Raw genomic sequence first — 14,884 nt, 5'->3', positions numbered from 1 at the left:
ATCACCCTATAAAAGAAGTTCACGAACGTGGCTGTTGTGGCCTGTGTGTCTGAGCTGGAAGGAAGAAGACTTACATCCAAGTCCCAACTTGACCACTTTCTCATTTCTGGAGGACATTAAACAGCTCGCGTAAGTCAGTTTATGAATTAGGGGTAATAAAACTTGCCCAATCTCAAGTGGCAATTGGGTGGACCAAAGAAAATAATATATTTGTCTATCCGTAAGCACTTATTGGACGTCTGGGTTGGGCTGGTCAGATGTGCAGAGGTGGCAGGGATAGGGGTGGGATGAGGGGGAGACACCAAAAATAAATTTTATTTTTTTTTTAAAAGGAGACTAAGGCCTGAATTAAAGTGCAAATTTAAAGACTTTTAATGGTAATTATCACCACCAATTCACCAAACACACCAAATAATCAAATACAATTACAAAAATAAATGAACACAGAGCAACAAGTCTGGTCTCCTCGGTTTAGTCCAGGGCAAAGCCAATAACCAGTGAATAAACAAGGGATTGCTGTAGTTTATGGAGTATCAAATTACGTCGAAGAAAGGACAAATGTTTGGAACTGGGATACAGCCCATCCAAACAGCGGGACCCAGAGCGGGGGCAGAGTGAGCTCAAAGAGCCTGATTCTTCTCAGAGTGCCCAAACATATCATCACTCAACACTGAGAGAAAGAGGGAACGGATGATTACTTTACCTGTTTTTCATTTTCAACATTCACATGGATGTGAGACCCAATGTACTAACTCCTCGACCAGAAGTCCTGGACAGAAAAAGCCTGAATTTAGAGGACTCATGAAAAACATAAAAAAGACCAAATGGGGTCAGAGGGAAGAATATGAATTCTTTCCCATAGTCTCGTCACACAGAAATAAAGTTCAAAATTGACTAATTTAAAAAGGAAGAATGCACAGACATCACCATAAGAAGCAGGTCGTGTGGAATATGAAATATATTGTGTTTGAAGGGGATTTTTATTTTAATGAGTACCAAGTAACTCACCTCTCAGAGCTAGGAGACAAGGTATAGGTCGACAAATATAAGGATCGGGTTACTGCCAAATACTGTCTCAAAAGTACACGTTACAACAGCTACTCCTCCTCTCTCCCCCTCACTCCTCTCCCCACCAGCCCCCGCTGCATGTATCTACTAAAGATTGGATAAGTATTGTCAGTTTTCTTAGTCCTCTGGGAAATTATTTCCTTGCCCCACACCTATAGAAAGCCAATATATTTGTATGTCAATTGTTCTGTTTTTATATAATTCAGATGGTTAGTTTACAAATGGTAATGGTTTCATGCCTGCTTAGCCTGTAGTTCCGGCTTTTGAATATAACCTGTGATGATTAATGTTACATGTCAACTTGGCTAGGCTATGGTGCTCAGCTCTTTGGTCAAACACCCCTCTAAGTATTGCTATGAAGGCATTTTTCAGATGTGATTAACACTGAAACCAGCAGACTTTGAGTAAGGCAGACTATCCTCCAGACCATGGGTGGGCCTCATCTAATCAATTGAAGGCCTAAGAGCAAAGTCTCAAGATTCCCCCAAAAGAAGGAATTCTTCTCAAGTCTAAAACCCAGAGACTCCACTGCCCTGCAGAATTTGGACTCAAGATTGTCACAACTCTTGCCTGAATTTCTAGCCCATGGCCTGTCCTATAGACTTCAGTCCCTAAAATTGTGTAAGCCAATTCCATTCCTTGAAACAGTTTCTATCTACTCAATCATCTCATCTATCTGTCTATCTATCTATCTATCTATCTATCTATCTATCTATCTATCTATCTATCTATCTATCTATCTGATATCCTATTGCTCCTATTGGCTCTGTTTCTCTGGAGAACCCTGACTATATATAATCAAAGTATCCCTTCTTCATATGATATCCTTGCAACAGTGCCTTCTTTTTAAAAGAAACATATAAATGGTTCTTAATCTTCAGAAAAGTCCGTGTGCTGCTGATTACACTGCAGATGTTCTCTGTGACCGCATAGGAAAGCTCAGGCCCGTCCATCACTCTCAGGAATTAGTGAGCGATCCTGAGCTGGGGGGTGGGGGCATCTACAGCTGGGGAATGACCAAGGTGTTGGCAAAAGCCTCTGGGAAGACTGAATCTAGGGAACTAGAACACTGCGCTGAAAATCATAGGGTGAGAGTTTCTCTCTCAGCACTCACAGTAAGTTTTGTGAAAAAGAATTAGTAGGTGGAGGATGAGGAGAAAAAGCACCTCATCTTCCTCAGGTTTTGAAAAGCTTACTGCTCTCAAAACAGTGAATGCTGGGAGGGGCTGTGCTTGGATGAGCGGAGGGCAAGAAGCCAATTTGTAGCTAGTGTGTCACATCACAGCCTATTTCTATTTTTTTGTTTGATTTTTATTGATTTCAGAGAGAGGAAAGGAGAGAGAGAGAGAGAAGGATAGACACATCAATGATGAGAGAGAAGCATGGATTGGCTGCCTCCTGTACATTCCCTACTGGGGATCAAGCCCACAACCCAGGCATGTGCCCTGACTGGGAATTGAACCCTGACCTCCTGGTTCATGGGTTAATGCTCAACCACTGAGCAACATTGGCTGGGGCTACTTCTGTTTTTGAAGACCAGGTTTTTTATTTTTATTTTTTTTCAGAGAAGAAAGGGGAGAGAGAGATAGAAACATCAATGAGAAGAGAGAATCGTTGAGCGGCTGCCTCCTGTATGCCCCCTATTGTGGGTCAAGCCTGCAATGCAGGCATGTGCCCTTGACAGGAATGGAACCTGGGACCCTTCAGTCTGCAGGCCGATGCTCCATTCACTGAGCCAAACCAGCTAGGGCTGAAGACCCGGTTAATGTAGCTGGCCTCTCCACCCTTCCCTCCCCCCCACCCCCCCGTGCCTTTCTAGATCATGACCTTCATTTAATGTCCATCTTGAACTGCACCCTGTGGGGTGCAGTGTGACTTTCATGGGCATTAGGCACTTTTGCCTTCATGGGCTCCTTCCTTCGTTTAAACAAAAAAATTAAAAATTTATTTTACATCCTTGTTGGCAGAAAGAAATATATTCCACAAAGGAGTATACAGTAATAATTTTTTTGTCCTTTTGACTTTCAAAGAAATTCAAAGCCTCTCCTGAACCCCTTCGAGTATAATGGGCCTTGGGAATTCTGCCTCCTGATCTTATTGGACAATAAGCTGTTCCGGATTCCTCCATAAAAACACCTCCCCTCTTACATACTAGCATCAACACACACTCTGGACACAGAGAGTCTCAAATGCAAACCCCAGTGTCTTCACTTTCTAACTATAAACCAGAGCAAGTGACTCAACCTTTTGCACATCAGTTTCCTCCTTTGTATACTTCTTACCTCACACAGTTGCCATAGAAATGTGAAATCATGCATACATAGTGCTTAGTACCTGGTCCATGGCAAATGCTTGTAATTGGCAACTATTTCTGTTTTAGCTGACGTTGGTCATTAACTACCTTCATTTAAGTATTGCCCTATTATTTACCCTTTCAGTTGTGTTTAACTCCCTTATTAAATGTAAATCCCTAGAGGGCTAGGAATAAGTTTTAGACTAGTGGTTCTCAGAACTTTTATTGTGCATCAGGGTCATCTGGTGGAGGTATTGAAATACGGATGACTGGACCCCATCTGAGTTCTTGAGTCGGGAGGTCTGGTGTGGGGCTGGTAATCCACATTTATAACTAATATGCAGGCGATGCTGAGGCTGCTGGGTTTTGGACCCCCCTTAGAGAATCACTGCTTCAGACAATTCTGCCTCCTCCAAAATCTAGCACAGAGGGAAGTTTTGAAGTACTAATATTTTTATACTACTATTAATGCTGGTAATAACACTAGAGTTGTAATAATACAAATATTTCCAAGTAAATTATTTATGCAACAGGTACTACAAATGCCAGCAGGAAAATCTCCCAACTGTGAGACAACTTTCATTACAGCAGGAGCTGAACAGAAAGGGCTGCACAGAGAAACCTGATTGAAAGTAGAGGGGCACGTGGCACAATGCAATACTATCATCTGTTTGACTTCAGGGCCATGTGCAAAATGCAGACAAGAAGCCAAACAGTAGCTCAGCCAACTCCAGGCTGCCTGCATTCTTAGCTCAATCTATAACAATGCCAGCAGGGCTGCTGGGATCCATCTGCTGCTCTCTTTCTGATAACGGATCTGGGGTCTCTGGAAGGAAATAGCTTGACAGGAAGAAAAAAAGATTAGACCAACTGAAAATGCTGGATTTATGAAGCTTCACTTGAATCTGGTATAGCTTTTAACTCTTTATGGCCTTTGACTAAGCCTCAACATACCCCTGCTATTCTGTGTGTTCTCCGTTCCCTTCCTTCCTGGAGAAACGTAATTTTTGAATGCCAAAGCTCTCCTGGGTGTATCGTGGCTACACACAAATTAAATTTGCAGGATTTAATACTGATGGAAGGCTTGACATCCTCCAGCCCAACCCACTGGTTTTACAGATGAGGAGACTTAAGCCTAGGGTTATCCTAAAATGCATAACCGACATGATAGCATCAGGCTGGAGTCCAGATTCCTTGACCGGCTGTGGCTATGTGTTGTGTATACTCCTTTATACTCCCAAAATGAATAGAAAAAAGTAATATGTTTTTTTTCTCTCACTACATTTTAAGGGGGAAACATGATTCTCCCCTTTACTTAAGTTACTTTTCACAATTAGCCCTTTTGTCTCTGGAGGCAGGAGAGCAAATAAAGAGAAACACAAACAACTCTAAACAGTGTTAGCAGGGCCTGGAAGCTTGAGGGCAGGGGCGGCATCCTGTTCCCTGCTATGTCCATGGCTACCCAGACACTCAGCACAGAGCAGATTCCAAAAACCATGTGGTGAGTGAATGGATGAATAAATGAATCACTGGTTTAATGGTGGTTTGTTGATTTTCCAGCCAATCAGGGAATGAAGTTTCACACTAAGACATTAAGCCTGTTGTGGAGTCTCCTTATTCCCACTAGTAAGTTAAATACTTGTATAAAACCAGAATCGCCTTTTCTGTGTGTCTGCTGGAAAGTATAGTCTTTGGGGGTAAAAAAAAAACCCAGACTGTTCACTCTGGTTACTTAATTCTAGGCAAGTCATAGAATCTTTCTGATCCTTAAGTCCCCTCCCGCCATCAGTATGGGTAAAATAAAGAGAATAATACCTACTACCTCAGGGTTGCTGTAAGGATTAAATAAGATAATGGTGCCCCTGCCTGGTGCTATGAATAAATGTTAGTGCCCTTCCCACTCTGGTTCCAATGGCTTGTATAAGGCTGATATTGGTGTTGAGCAGGACAAATATTGGGAGGGTAAGTGTAAGATCCTGGGTGGAAACTGAGGGGCTTTTTTGGCTGAAAATATATACAAATCATGGTTATCATTATAGCTACCCAGCAGCTACTTTTATTGATGGCATGCTCTGCAAAAAATATAAGCAAAACTAGGTATTCTTAATATCCCATCATCCCTCACCATTTCCCTGGTTTGTAATAAAATCATTTTCAGAAAGAAAGTAAATTTAGTGTTTTGCTTACCCATTTGGTCTTGGTTTCCTTGTTCTGGGCTCCAGAAACTCTGTCTCCTCCTCCATTTCTGTCTCAGGGATTATGTTTTTCTGCGAAGGCTGTGGTGAGAGCATTTCCCATTCATTGTCATGGGCAACAGTCTGCAACATAACTGTATCTGGGCCAGCCCTGCCTCCGCTCTTGCTCTTCTGAGATTGGCTGCACAGACCAGAGGCCTCCTCTACTGCTACAGATTCTAGAGGCTTTGTTTCTCCCAGAGCCTGCATCTGGGGACTCATGCCCAAGTTGTGATCAGAGGCTGGCTCCACAGTCCTGTCAGACCCTTCGTCCCTAGCTTCTGACGATGGATTGCCAACCTCACTATGGCCCAAGACCATCCAACTCTGTTCTTGCCCAGGGCTTTCAAAAGATGATCTCTTATCAACTTCAGAAGACATGTTCTCTGCAGAATGATCTTGTCTTTCACTTAAGGAGTCGGACTGACAAGTGTCTGGGAAGTTTGCTACTTGAGTTCCTAGCAGCTCCGTTTGGTTGGGACCTACGTGAAACTCTGTCGATTCCGATGTGCTTTCCCTTGCTTCAGAGGCCTCTGGCTCTGGGGGTGAATTTTCTTCATGGTTTACAAGGATGTAGTCCAGGTGTTGTGCTTGATGGTCTTCATTCTTCTCCGTGTTCCTTTCTTCTCCGAATTCTGGTTTAATCTGCTCAGGCTCTTGGGTAGGAATTACTGCTTCTTCTTCAAACTCGAATATTCTTTTGCTGGCACCTAAACGTGGAAGATGAGGTGAGAAGGGGAGAAACAAGGCTTAATTAACACATTATGTGATTTGTGATCTTTGCAAATGATCCATCTAAGGAGAGATAATTTAAGAAATATCTGTTTAACAGATGGCAGCCAGAGGTGATGTAGCGGAGAGGCTGGGTGCAAAAGGTGAAGGGATTAAGAAGTAGGTTGGTAGTTACAGAATAGTCACAGGGATGTAAAGTACAGTGTAGGGACTATAGTCAATAATATTGTAATAACTATGTATGGTGCCAAGAGGGTACTTAAAATATCAGAGGAACACTATGTAAAGTATAGGATTGTCTAACCACTATTCTGTACACCTAAAACTAATACAAAGTAATACTGAATGTAAACTGTAATAAAAAGATATTTTATACCAAAAAAATGTTTAATCTTCTCATGTACTCTCAAAGATAGGTATTATACAAGGAGGAGATATTGCTGCTGTAATATAGGACTTGGCTAGGTAGGCATGCCTTGCAAATATAGTTAGTTCCCATTTACCCACACCCGTAGGAAGAGTATGTTTTGCAAATGGGTTAATTGAATGAAAGCAGCAGTTTCTGGGGGTTGGTGGAATGGGCTGGTTCTTACCGTTTGATGGTCCTATGTCTCCACCTGCTGGTGAATCTGAATTATCTGTTTCTACTTCCCAGTCAATGTTTGATGGAGACAACTCCACGTTGGAATCACCTCTGACAGGAAAAGAAACTGACTCAGGGTCTTCATGAATATGCAGTACAACCAGCTGGTGTCCAGGTTGGCTGATTTGGGCCTCAGTGTGGCTTTCCTTGCTTCTTTGATCAGGTAGAGTGGAAAGCAGTATCTCTCCTGCTTCACTCCCCACAGACTTATCCACTGGAGTCCCAGCTTCCTCTGCGGTTTTGACACCACGAGCAGGTTCTGTGAGGTAGGACAAATCAAAGGGAGGCGTGTAAGGTACCAGTGATTGCTTCAGAGCATCTTCTTCCATGGGGTGGTCACCACCATAGAGAAAGTGTTCAGGCTCTTTCATGAAATCTTCATCAATATTTTGGCCCATGACATCACATTCAAAATCACCCCACGAGGCTTCAGATGAACAGATATCTTGCTTCCCAGCATCCCCATCCACTGGTGTATCAGGATTGCCTTCTGATAGTGTCAGTTTACTCATGTCATCTATGGTTCCCGTGGACGTGTTGAGACCTGAGGCATCGCTGAAACTGATGCCTTCGCTTACATCCAGACAAGTGTCTGAGACTGGCAGAGCGTCGGGAACTGAGGCAGGGTCCCCAGCAGTCAATGGCTGCTCGAGGTCCAACAAGGCTGCTTCCCCTGTCTGACTTTCAGGAGAAAAGTCCTCTGAGATCCAAGAGCTGTTGCCATCCATGGTTGGCTCTTGGTGAGTTACAAAAATAGCGGTTCCCACCTTTTTAATCATTGGGATTGTTCTGTCTATGGGCTCCCAAATTGGTGCCATCTCTGGGTCGGCTCCTGCTTCTGATGCTTTTAAACCTGTGTTGTTTTCATCATTTATTTCAGAAGGTTCGGGAGAACCACTGTGAGAGGAAGCAGGCTGAGATGAGCCATTTGTGTTTACTTGATTGCTCGTGGGAGGCAGTGGAATTTTGTTTTCAGAACATGGTTCTGAACTGTATGGAACAAATTCCTGCCCAGGCTCGTGACTGGGTTCTTCATCCAGCTTTGGCTCGGTGAGATATAACTCATTGGCTTCCCCTTCAGGTCCCATCCTAGCGCTGATGTGCAGCCCAGTCTCTTGCTTGGCTTCATGATCATGACAAATATCAGGGCTGTTGGAAGCCTGAGAATTGCTGTCTTGGTCACAGTGAGTCAGTATATCAGGATTCTCACCATCTGCTTTCAAACTGAAGGGCTGCTTAGCATCCATCCACAAGTCAGGCGAAGCTGAGGCCAACTGCCCACTCTCTTGAAAGTTGCCATGTAAGATATCTGGAACAAATGTGCTTTGGGGGCCCTCACTAGGGGTAGAGCCATCCCATTCAGCCCCTGACTTCTTTATCAACTGGGTAGAAGAACTGACAGCAGGGGAATCTTTGGAGGTAATGCATGAATTTGTCATTTCACTGGGGTACGATTTTTCTTCCTCCCACCAATTTGTTTCTTGACACTCAATAGTTGAGACATTAGATGTAACACATTTATTTTCATCTATGTGAGTAAATGCTGGGTCTGGCTGATCCCAGACCGGCAGCACTGCATCATGACACTGCTCTTGGCTAGGTGTTTCAGAAGTGAGTTTGTCACCAGCAGAAGACATGAAAGTTTGCTCTCTGGGATCCTTTTCTTTAATTTGGTCCAATATTACAAGCTGGCTAAGCTGATCAGCTTCTGGATCTGGCTGCCGTGGTTGAATGTTCCAAAGTTGCTCATGGGCGTTCTCCGTATTACTATCCAGAAAGGGTGGCTGATGTTCATCACTGAAAGGATTAGTACAATGTGTGTCCATGGATTCCATATCACCCTGAATGGGTATGCCCCAGGGACCCATGTGTTGGTATATGGAAGAATTCATCTCTAGCATACCACTTGAGCTAGATAGCTCCCCCTCAAATGCACTCCCAGTTGGTGGCCCTTCCTGAAGAGATGCATTCCACCACTCAGTGCTCTCAGCTGGGAAGTCAAGCATTTCCAGTTTAGAATTATTTTCATTCTTTGGTTCAGTTTTGGGAGATATTTGCCATATGATATTTCCTGTCTTCCCTGTTTCTGGAGATCTCGTCTCCTGATCTACTGCTATCATCTGTGTTTCAGTCTCCTTTAGTGGTGAGAAATTAGAGTGATCAGGGCTGCTTTGTGGATTGTCACAGAATGGGTTTGATGTGTTCTCATTCTCTGCTGGTCCTGAACTGCCTACGTAGGCAGATAATTCCTCAGACTTGGGATCTGCCATGTCCAAGAATTTAGATTCATTTAATGAGTCCCAAACTTGGGGTTCGCTCTGAGCAACCTGGCAAGTGACCAAATGGCTCTCTTCCTCCAGTGACTCCTCATCGCCTACGCTATCATCGTCGGAACCTGAGCTTGCTGATGTGAACTTTGCATCCTCTGGCTGCACAGCGTCAGGAATATCACGTTCATTTCTCTCCTGATGGCTAACCACTAGATTTCTTTCCTGATATGCACCTGAATATTCAGAATATTTGCCTGTTTCAGGGCTGGATAAAGAGGAAAAGGAATCACCATCTATTGAGTCATTCCATATCTCTAAATATGTAGGAACCTTGTGACCTAAGCTCCTTTCAAACTTGTCCATGCTGTTTTTCTCCGAGTCCTTGATTTCGGTAATTACTTCTACTTGGCCATCAGCAGTAATTAGTCCAGATTCTTGGTGATTCTGTTTACTCCAGTCATCTTGAGTCTCCTTCTGACGCCCAGTATTGGGTTCATGATCCCAAGAAAGCTGTGCAGCCGAAGAATCATTGAGGTCAGGACTTGATGCACTGGAATGTGAATACTCACTAGAAACACTCTCTCTGTCATAATTTCCTGAAGAACTGGGTCCTGGAGGCCGGTTTTCAGCACTCTTACCTTCAAGATTCATAGTTATCTCAGAACTTGTGCAACTGACCTGCACATCACTGTCTGTAGGGCCATCCCAAACATCAAGGCTTTGGGGACATGCAGGAGGTGGCTCTTGGTTCACTTTCTCTGGCCCCAGAATGTTACATTCTTCAGTTATCTCAAGATCCATTTCAGGTAAAGATACATTTTTTGTTAAAGTCAGCTTATCTGAAATTTCAGTAGTTTCACCTGGATTTCTGTGATTCATGAGTTGCTTTTCACAGGTCTCTTTTGCCTGTAGGTAGTCTGTGGACACATCTGTTTGCACATCACAGGGGTCTGAATTGTAAGATCCCTCCTCATGCTCTAGAACCTCCTGGGATTCCTCAGTTTGAGGACTTGAAGTTACTGAATGAGAGCTGATTTTGCTTGACTCATCGCAAATTTCTTCATGTTCAGATACAACTAGGGGAGAGCATTCCTGGTCGCCTTGCCCTTTTCCAGAAGTTCCCGAGGCTCCATCCATCACCCCCTCCTCGCTCAGGTGCTCCCTATCAACAGCTCTGTGGGTTTCTGTCTCACCCTCACTTTGTCCATAGCGAGGACCTTCCCAGGGATCTGAGCATACAATAAGCCCTGGATTCTCCAGCCTGGTTGTCAGGGCCACCGCCGTATCACCTGGCAGGTCTCCTCTGCACGCGTTTTCCTCGTCTGGACCAAATGCTCCTGACTCACTGGCTCCAGAGGCTTCTAGCACATCTGGGATGGTACTGTCCTTAATTTTTTCTGAAGCACTGGGAGTTTCGGGAGGCACTCCGCTTTGTTCTGAATCTGTAACATACGATGGACTTGGTCGCATTAATGATGACATGTCGTTATCTCTCATGACAGAATCCCAAATACTATTTGCGATGAGCTGTCCGCTCTTTTCATTCAGCACGTGATGTTCGCTGGGAGAGGTGTCCTTGCTGTGCTCATAAGAAGCAGGGCGTCCCCAGTCTGCCTGGGTTGCTTCCTGATACTCCGTGCCCCACGGTTCTAGCTGTCTCACTGAAAATCGGGTTTCGGGTTCGGTACCTTCAGCTGTGTGTCCTTGTGCTTGACCTTCACCAGGGATTGCCACACCTGCGCTGCAGTCATCCCAGTCCAAGTCGTTATCCGAGATGGTGGCAGTGGACTGAGTGTCCTCCAGAATCACTCTGTTCCACAAGTCGAGGTTGTCGGGGGCCGCCTGCCGGGAGTTGGTGCTGCTGTGCAGGAGTGTGAGCTGCCGGTTGGTTTCGTTGTACAGCTGCATCATGCTGGGGTTGTCGTAACTGGACTGGCTGCTCTCCCCAACGTCCTCCTCCACGGAGACGTCCTTGTCATCTGTGGGCTCTGTCTTGAGTACATCTTCATCTGGGTTGTCAGTGGCATTTCTTTCAGAACTATTATCTGCATGAGGTGGAGCCCACATTTCCAGGTTCCCAGGACCTGAGCTAATTCGATGTCTAGGCGGCTGCAGTGGTGACTGAGGAGGGATTTCAGCCTCTTCCGTGGGAAAGTTAGCATCTTTTGACTCAAAATCTCCCTCGTTAGCAAGTGGTTTCTTTTCGGTTTCTTTTTCATCTCCAGCAAATGTCGGTGACGTATAGGAATCGGAGGTGGAGTAGTTGGTATCTAAGGGGGAAGGCACCGAATCTTCCCCTATGTTGGAGGCACTGTAATCGGAACACTCATAGGACAGGAAGGAATCTTCCCAAGGAGCTAAGATGTCTGACCCTCTCTTCCTGATACTCTCCTCAAAAAGGTTCCACGAATCTACCTTTTCATAGAGTTTTCCCCTAATTTTTGGATCCATGGCACCATCCTGATCTTCCTTTGTGGGCTTAGAACTATTCCATGCGTGATCTGGATCAGACCTGGGGTCTCCAGGTATGAGGATGTCAGCCCTGGAGTCATGGTTCTTTTGGCCCCAGATCTCTGGAGCTGCTTCATTACTTGCCTCACAGGGTGACCTATCCACCAGGTCTTCTGCAGGAAAAGAATACCCACTTTTTGCCACGACCCACTCATTCGGGTCTCTCACAGAAGGTGACTCCCCACTCGTTGGGTGCAGATTCCAGGTATTTTTTAGAGCCTCGGTGTCATCTTCTTTACCAAATGCACCCCAGGCTGGGAATGACACTGTGGCAGCTGGTTCACCGCCATCCACGGGGTTGCCCCACGGCTCAGGCATTGCTGTGGGGGAGCGATCTGAGCGCCACAGAGCAGCAAAGTCTTCGATCAGATGGTTTGTTCCCTGAGGAGAGGTGTCTGGCAAATGTGACTTCTCAGTGGGCAGGTTCTGAAACTGCAAGCTTTCCTCATGTTGGTCTTGAATGTTCTTGTTGCCCAGCCCAGGCTGACCAAATTCTGACTCCCAGGGACCTGGCTTTGAGCATTCAAGGCTCTTTGGTTGAAATATAGAATCAGAGGCTCTCCTATCCACAGGGCTTGGCTTATGATCTTTCCAGGACTCGGGGCTCTGGAAGACGGACTCCTGTTCACTGGAGCTCCACGTATCTGCAATAGTTTTAGAGTCAATTTCCAAACCACCCCACCAGCTGCTGCACCGCGCACGAGGCTGAGGTGGCCCTGTGTGACCTGCGTCGACTATTTTTGGGGCCATGTCTTCTGAACAGAGTAGGGCTGGGTCTTCAGTGGATGGTGAGCTTTCTACAAAGCTGTTCATAGGTGTTGGTGGGACTCTCTTTCCAGGAGAAAGAGACTCCTCTCCCACAAAATTTGTCAGGCTCGAATTTCTTTGAGAGTTATCCCCGGGGCTTTCTTGTTGCTGGACAAACTCCTCATCAAATTCCACAAGGTTATCTTTGCCAGCCTCCGACAAAAGCGAGCTGGATGAATAATTAGACATGTTCATTCCCATCCCACTGAGTCCTTTAGGCCCCAAGGGGAGCTGTCCTTCTGACGAATCGCTGTTGGGGAAGAAGTCATCTGATGGGGAGTAGTCAGCAGAATGGGAAGATGGCTGGGACTGTCCAGAAACCATGGGTGTTCGGTCAAAGTTGAAGAGGTCAAAGTGTTCCCCATGTTCTCTGGACAGGGCGTGCTCCTCCACCACTGCCCCTTCAGGGATGGGACTGTAGGAATCAAACCCTGGGAGGAGGCTATGGTGAGGCCCGGCAGCTTCTCCCACTGGACTGTCATCGCTGAGGAAAACCGAGCTCTCCTTAGATGAACGGCTGCTCCTAATGGTGGCCAACCCGCTGTCTGGGCTGACGAGGTCTGTGTTGACATCCACCTGGGCCTGGTTAGAATCATTGAGATCTGGAGGGTTTTCTATGAAATTCCCAGAGTTGGGCTGTGGCTCTATGTCAGAGCCATACAGCTCCATAATCCCAGACGACCCCTGGGAGAGGGGGGCGCTGCCTGCCACGGCTTCAGTGGAAGATGTCCGGCTGTTGGAGATCATCTCTGGACACCTCCGATTGATGACTTCCTTGACAAGGAGAACCACCTGGTCACAAGTCACGGCAGGGTTCTCCTGCTGGTACACCAGGATCTCATCACAGCCACATTCAAAGGGCTCCAGCTCTAGGCAAAGATTCTGACACTCTTCCAGCTCACAGCAAATCTGTTAGGGAAACACAGGGGGTTGCATGAGCACTCAGGTACTCCCTGCTCTTTGCAACTCCTTTTTCTTAATTTTTCTTAATATAAAATTAATCTGTGTCCATCTGTCTTTAAAGAAGAATTCAAATAACTGAAAATTGTATGATGCATGGAAAGTCCCACCAAACAGACCACCAACTCTTTCTCTAATCCTATCAAATTGGCTTTTTATTGAACTCAAAATGCAGGGGCTCACTTTTGCTGGATTCTGAGAGTTGTAGGAAAAGAGATCTAAAACCACATAAATCTTTTCCTTAGTGTAATATAACACCATCCTCCAACAGAAGTGGAAGTGTGAAAAAAAGGGCAAATTTTTTCAAATTTGAAAAACACACACAGAAATAATGCTGGTTGCTGACAAGGACTAATGGGAAAGCTCCCTGGTTTTAGGAAGTGTTGGGGATATTTTCACATGGGGCTTTTGAAATGGTCCCACAGGATTAGTGAAGGTAACAACATCAGCAGCAGCAGAAGCAAGAACAATAATCATAAGTAACTACAGAGCTTGCATAGATAATAATAGTGATTAATAATGAACATTTATTGAATGTTTTCCTATGCCAAGCCCAGTTCTAAAGGTTTTATATGCATTATCTTCTTTAATCTTAATGACAATTCTACAAGGTAGGAACTCTTCACCCCCGTTTTGACAAGGAGTAAACGGAGACCCAGGACGATGAAATACCTTGACCAACCACATGCAGCTAACAAGTGAAGGAGCCACATTTTGAACTCAGACAGTTAAGCTGCAGATGCTGACCTGTGACTAACAGTGACCACAGGAACAAAGAGGGGTTCGTTAGGAGTGAGTAGTCCTGACTCTGTATTGCTCTAGGTTCCAAAGAGCTGTCTCTGGTGGGGAGGCTGGGTGAGGAAAGGAGAGGTGGGGTGGAGGCAGCCAAGGGCTTCTAACCCCTTCTTCTGTTCTTCTATGTTGGTCTTTTTAAAATTAACCTTTAAACAATTGATTTTCTACTAATTGTCATGTGTAAAACCACCATACTGAAGGCTGAGGAGACCTAACTCCTGTCCATAGGAAAATAAAATTCAGCTTTGAAACCCAAGGCAGAACAAAGCACTGAAGAGGCCTCAGGCTGATGACACAATGCACAGTATGGGTCAGAAAGAGGTACCAAATGCATCTGTAGCAGGGACAGGGGCCTCTTTCATATTTGGACATGAGAAAGCACAGGGCAGCCTTATAGTCAAGAAAGCCTAGATAGGTCTCTTAAGACGGGAACGAGGATGCAGAAAAGTCGAGACTTTGCCCCTTGCCACCTGTGGATACACGAGGTGTCTAATCCATTAGCGAGGAAAGACTGGTTGATGAACCCATTCTAGGCCATGATATTCATATTATAATGAATCGTGTATGCTCT

The 14,884-nt window shown here is 45.2% G+C and overlaps 1 protein-coding gene across 8 annotated transcripts in view; it reads right to left on the bottom strand.

Moving 5' to 3' along the window:
• PRUNE2 (prune homolog 2 with BCH domain) overlaps nt 1–14,884 on the bottom strand; it is a 208,117-nt gene that overhangs the window by 62,006 nt on the left and 131,227 nt on the right. For all 8 annotated transcript variants that reach the window (XM_036330781.1, XM_036330783.1, XM_036330782.1 and 5 more), the window contains exons 8-9: nt 6,921–13,467; nt 5,549–6,305 (exon numbers count right to left, since the gene is read on the bottom strand). In XM_036330781.1, the coding sequence (XP_036186674.1) occupies nt 5,549–6,305; nt 6,921–13,467 (7,304 nt within the window). The remainder of the gene's footprint in view (nt 1–5,548; nt 6,306–6,920; nt 13,468–14,884) is intronic.

This window comes from Myotis myotis, unplaced genomic scaffold (genome assembly GCF_014108235.1).
Source record: "Myotis myotis isolate mMyoMyo1 unplaced genomic scaffold, mMyoMyo1.p scaffold_m19_p_12, whole genome shotgun sequence".
Lineage (NCBI taxonomy): Eukaryota > Metazoa > Chordata > Mammalia > Chiroptera > Vespertilionidae > Myotis > Myotis myotis.
This window is presented reverse-complemented; position numbering and strand designations above follow the sequence as displayed.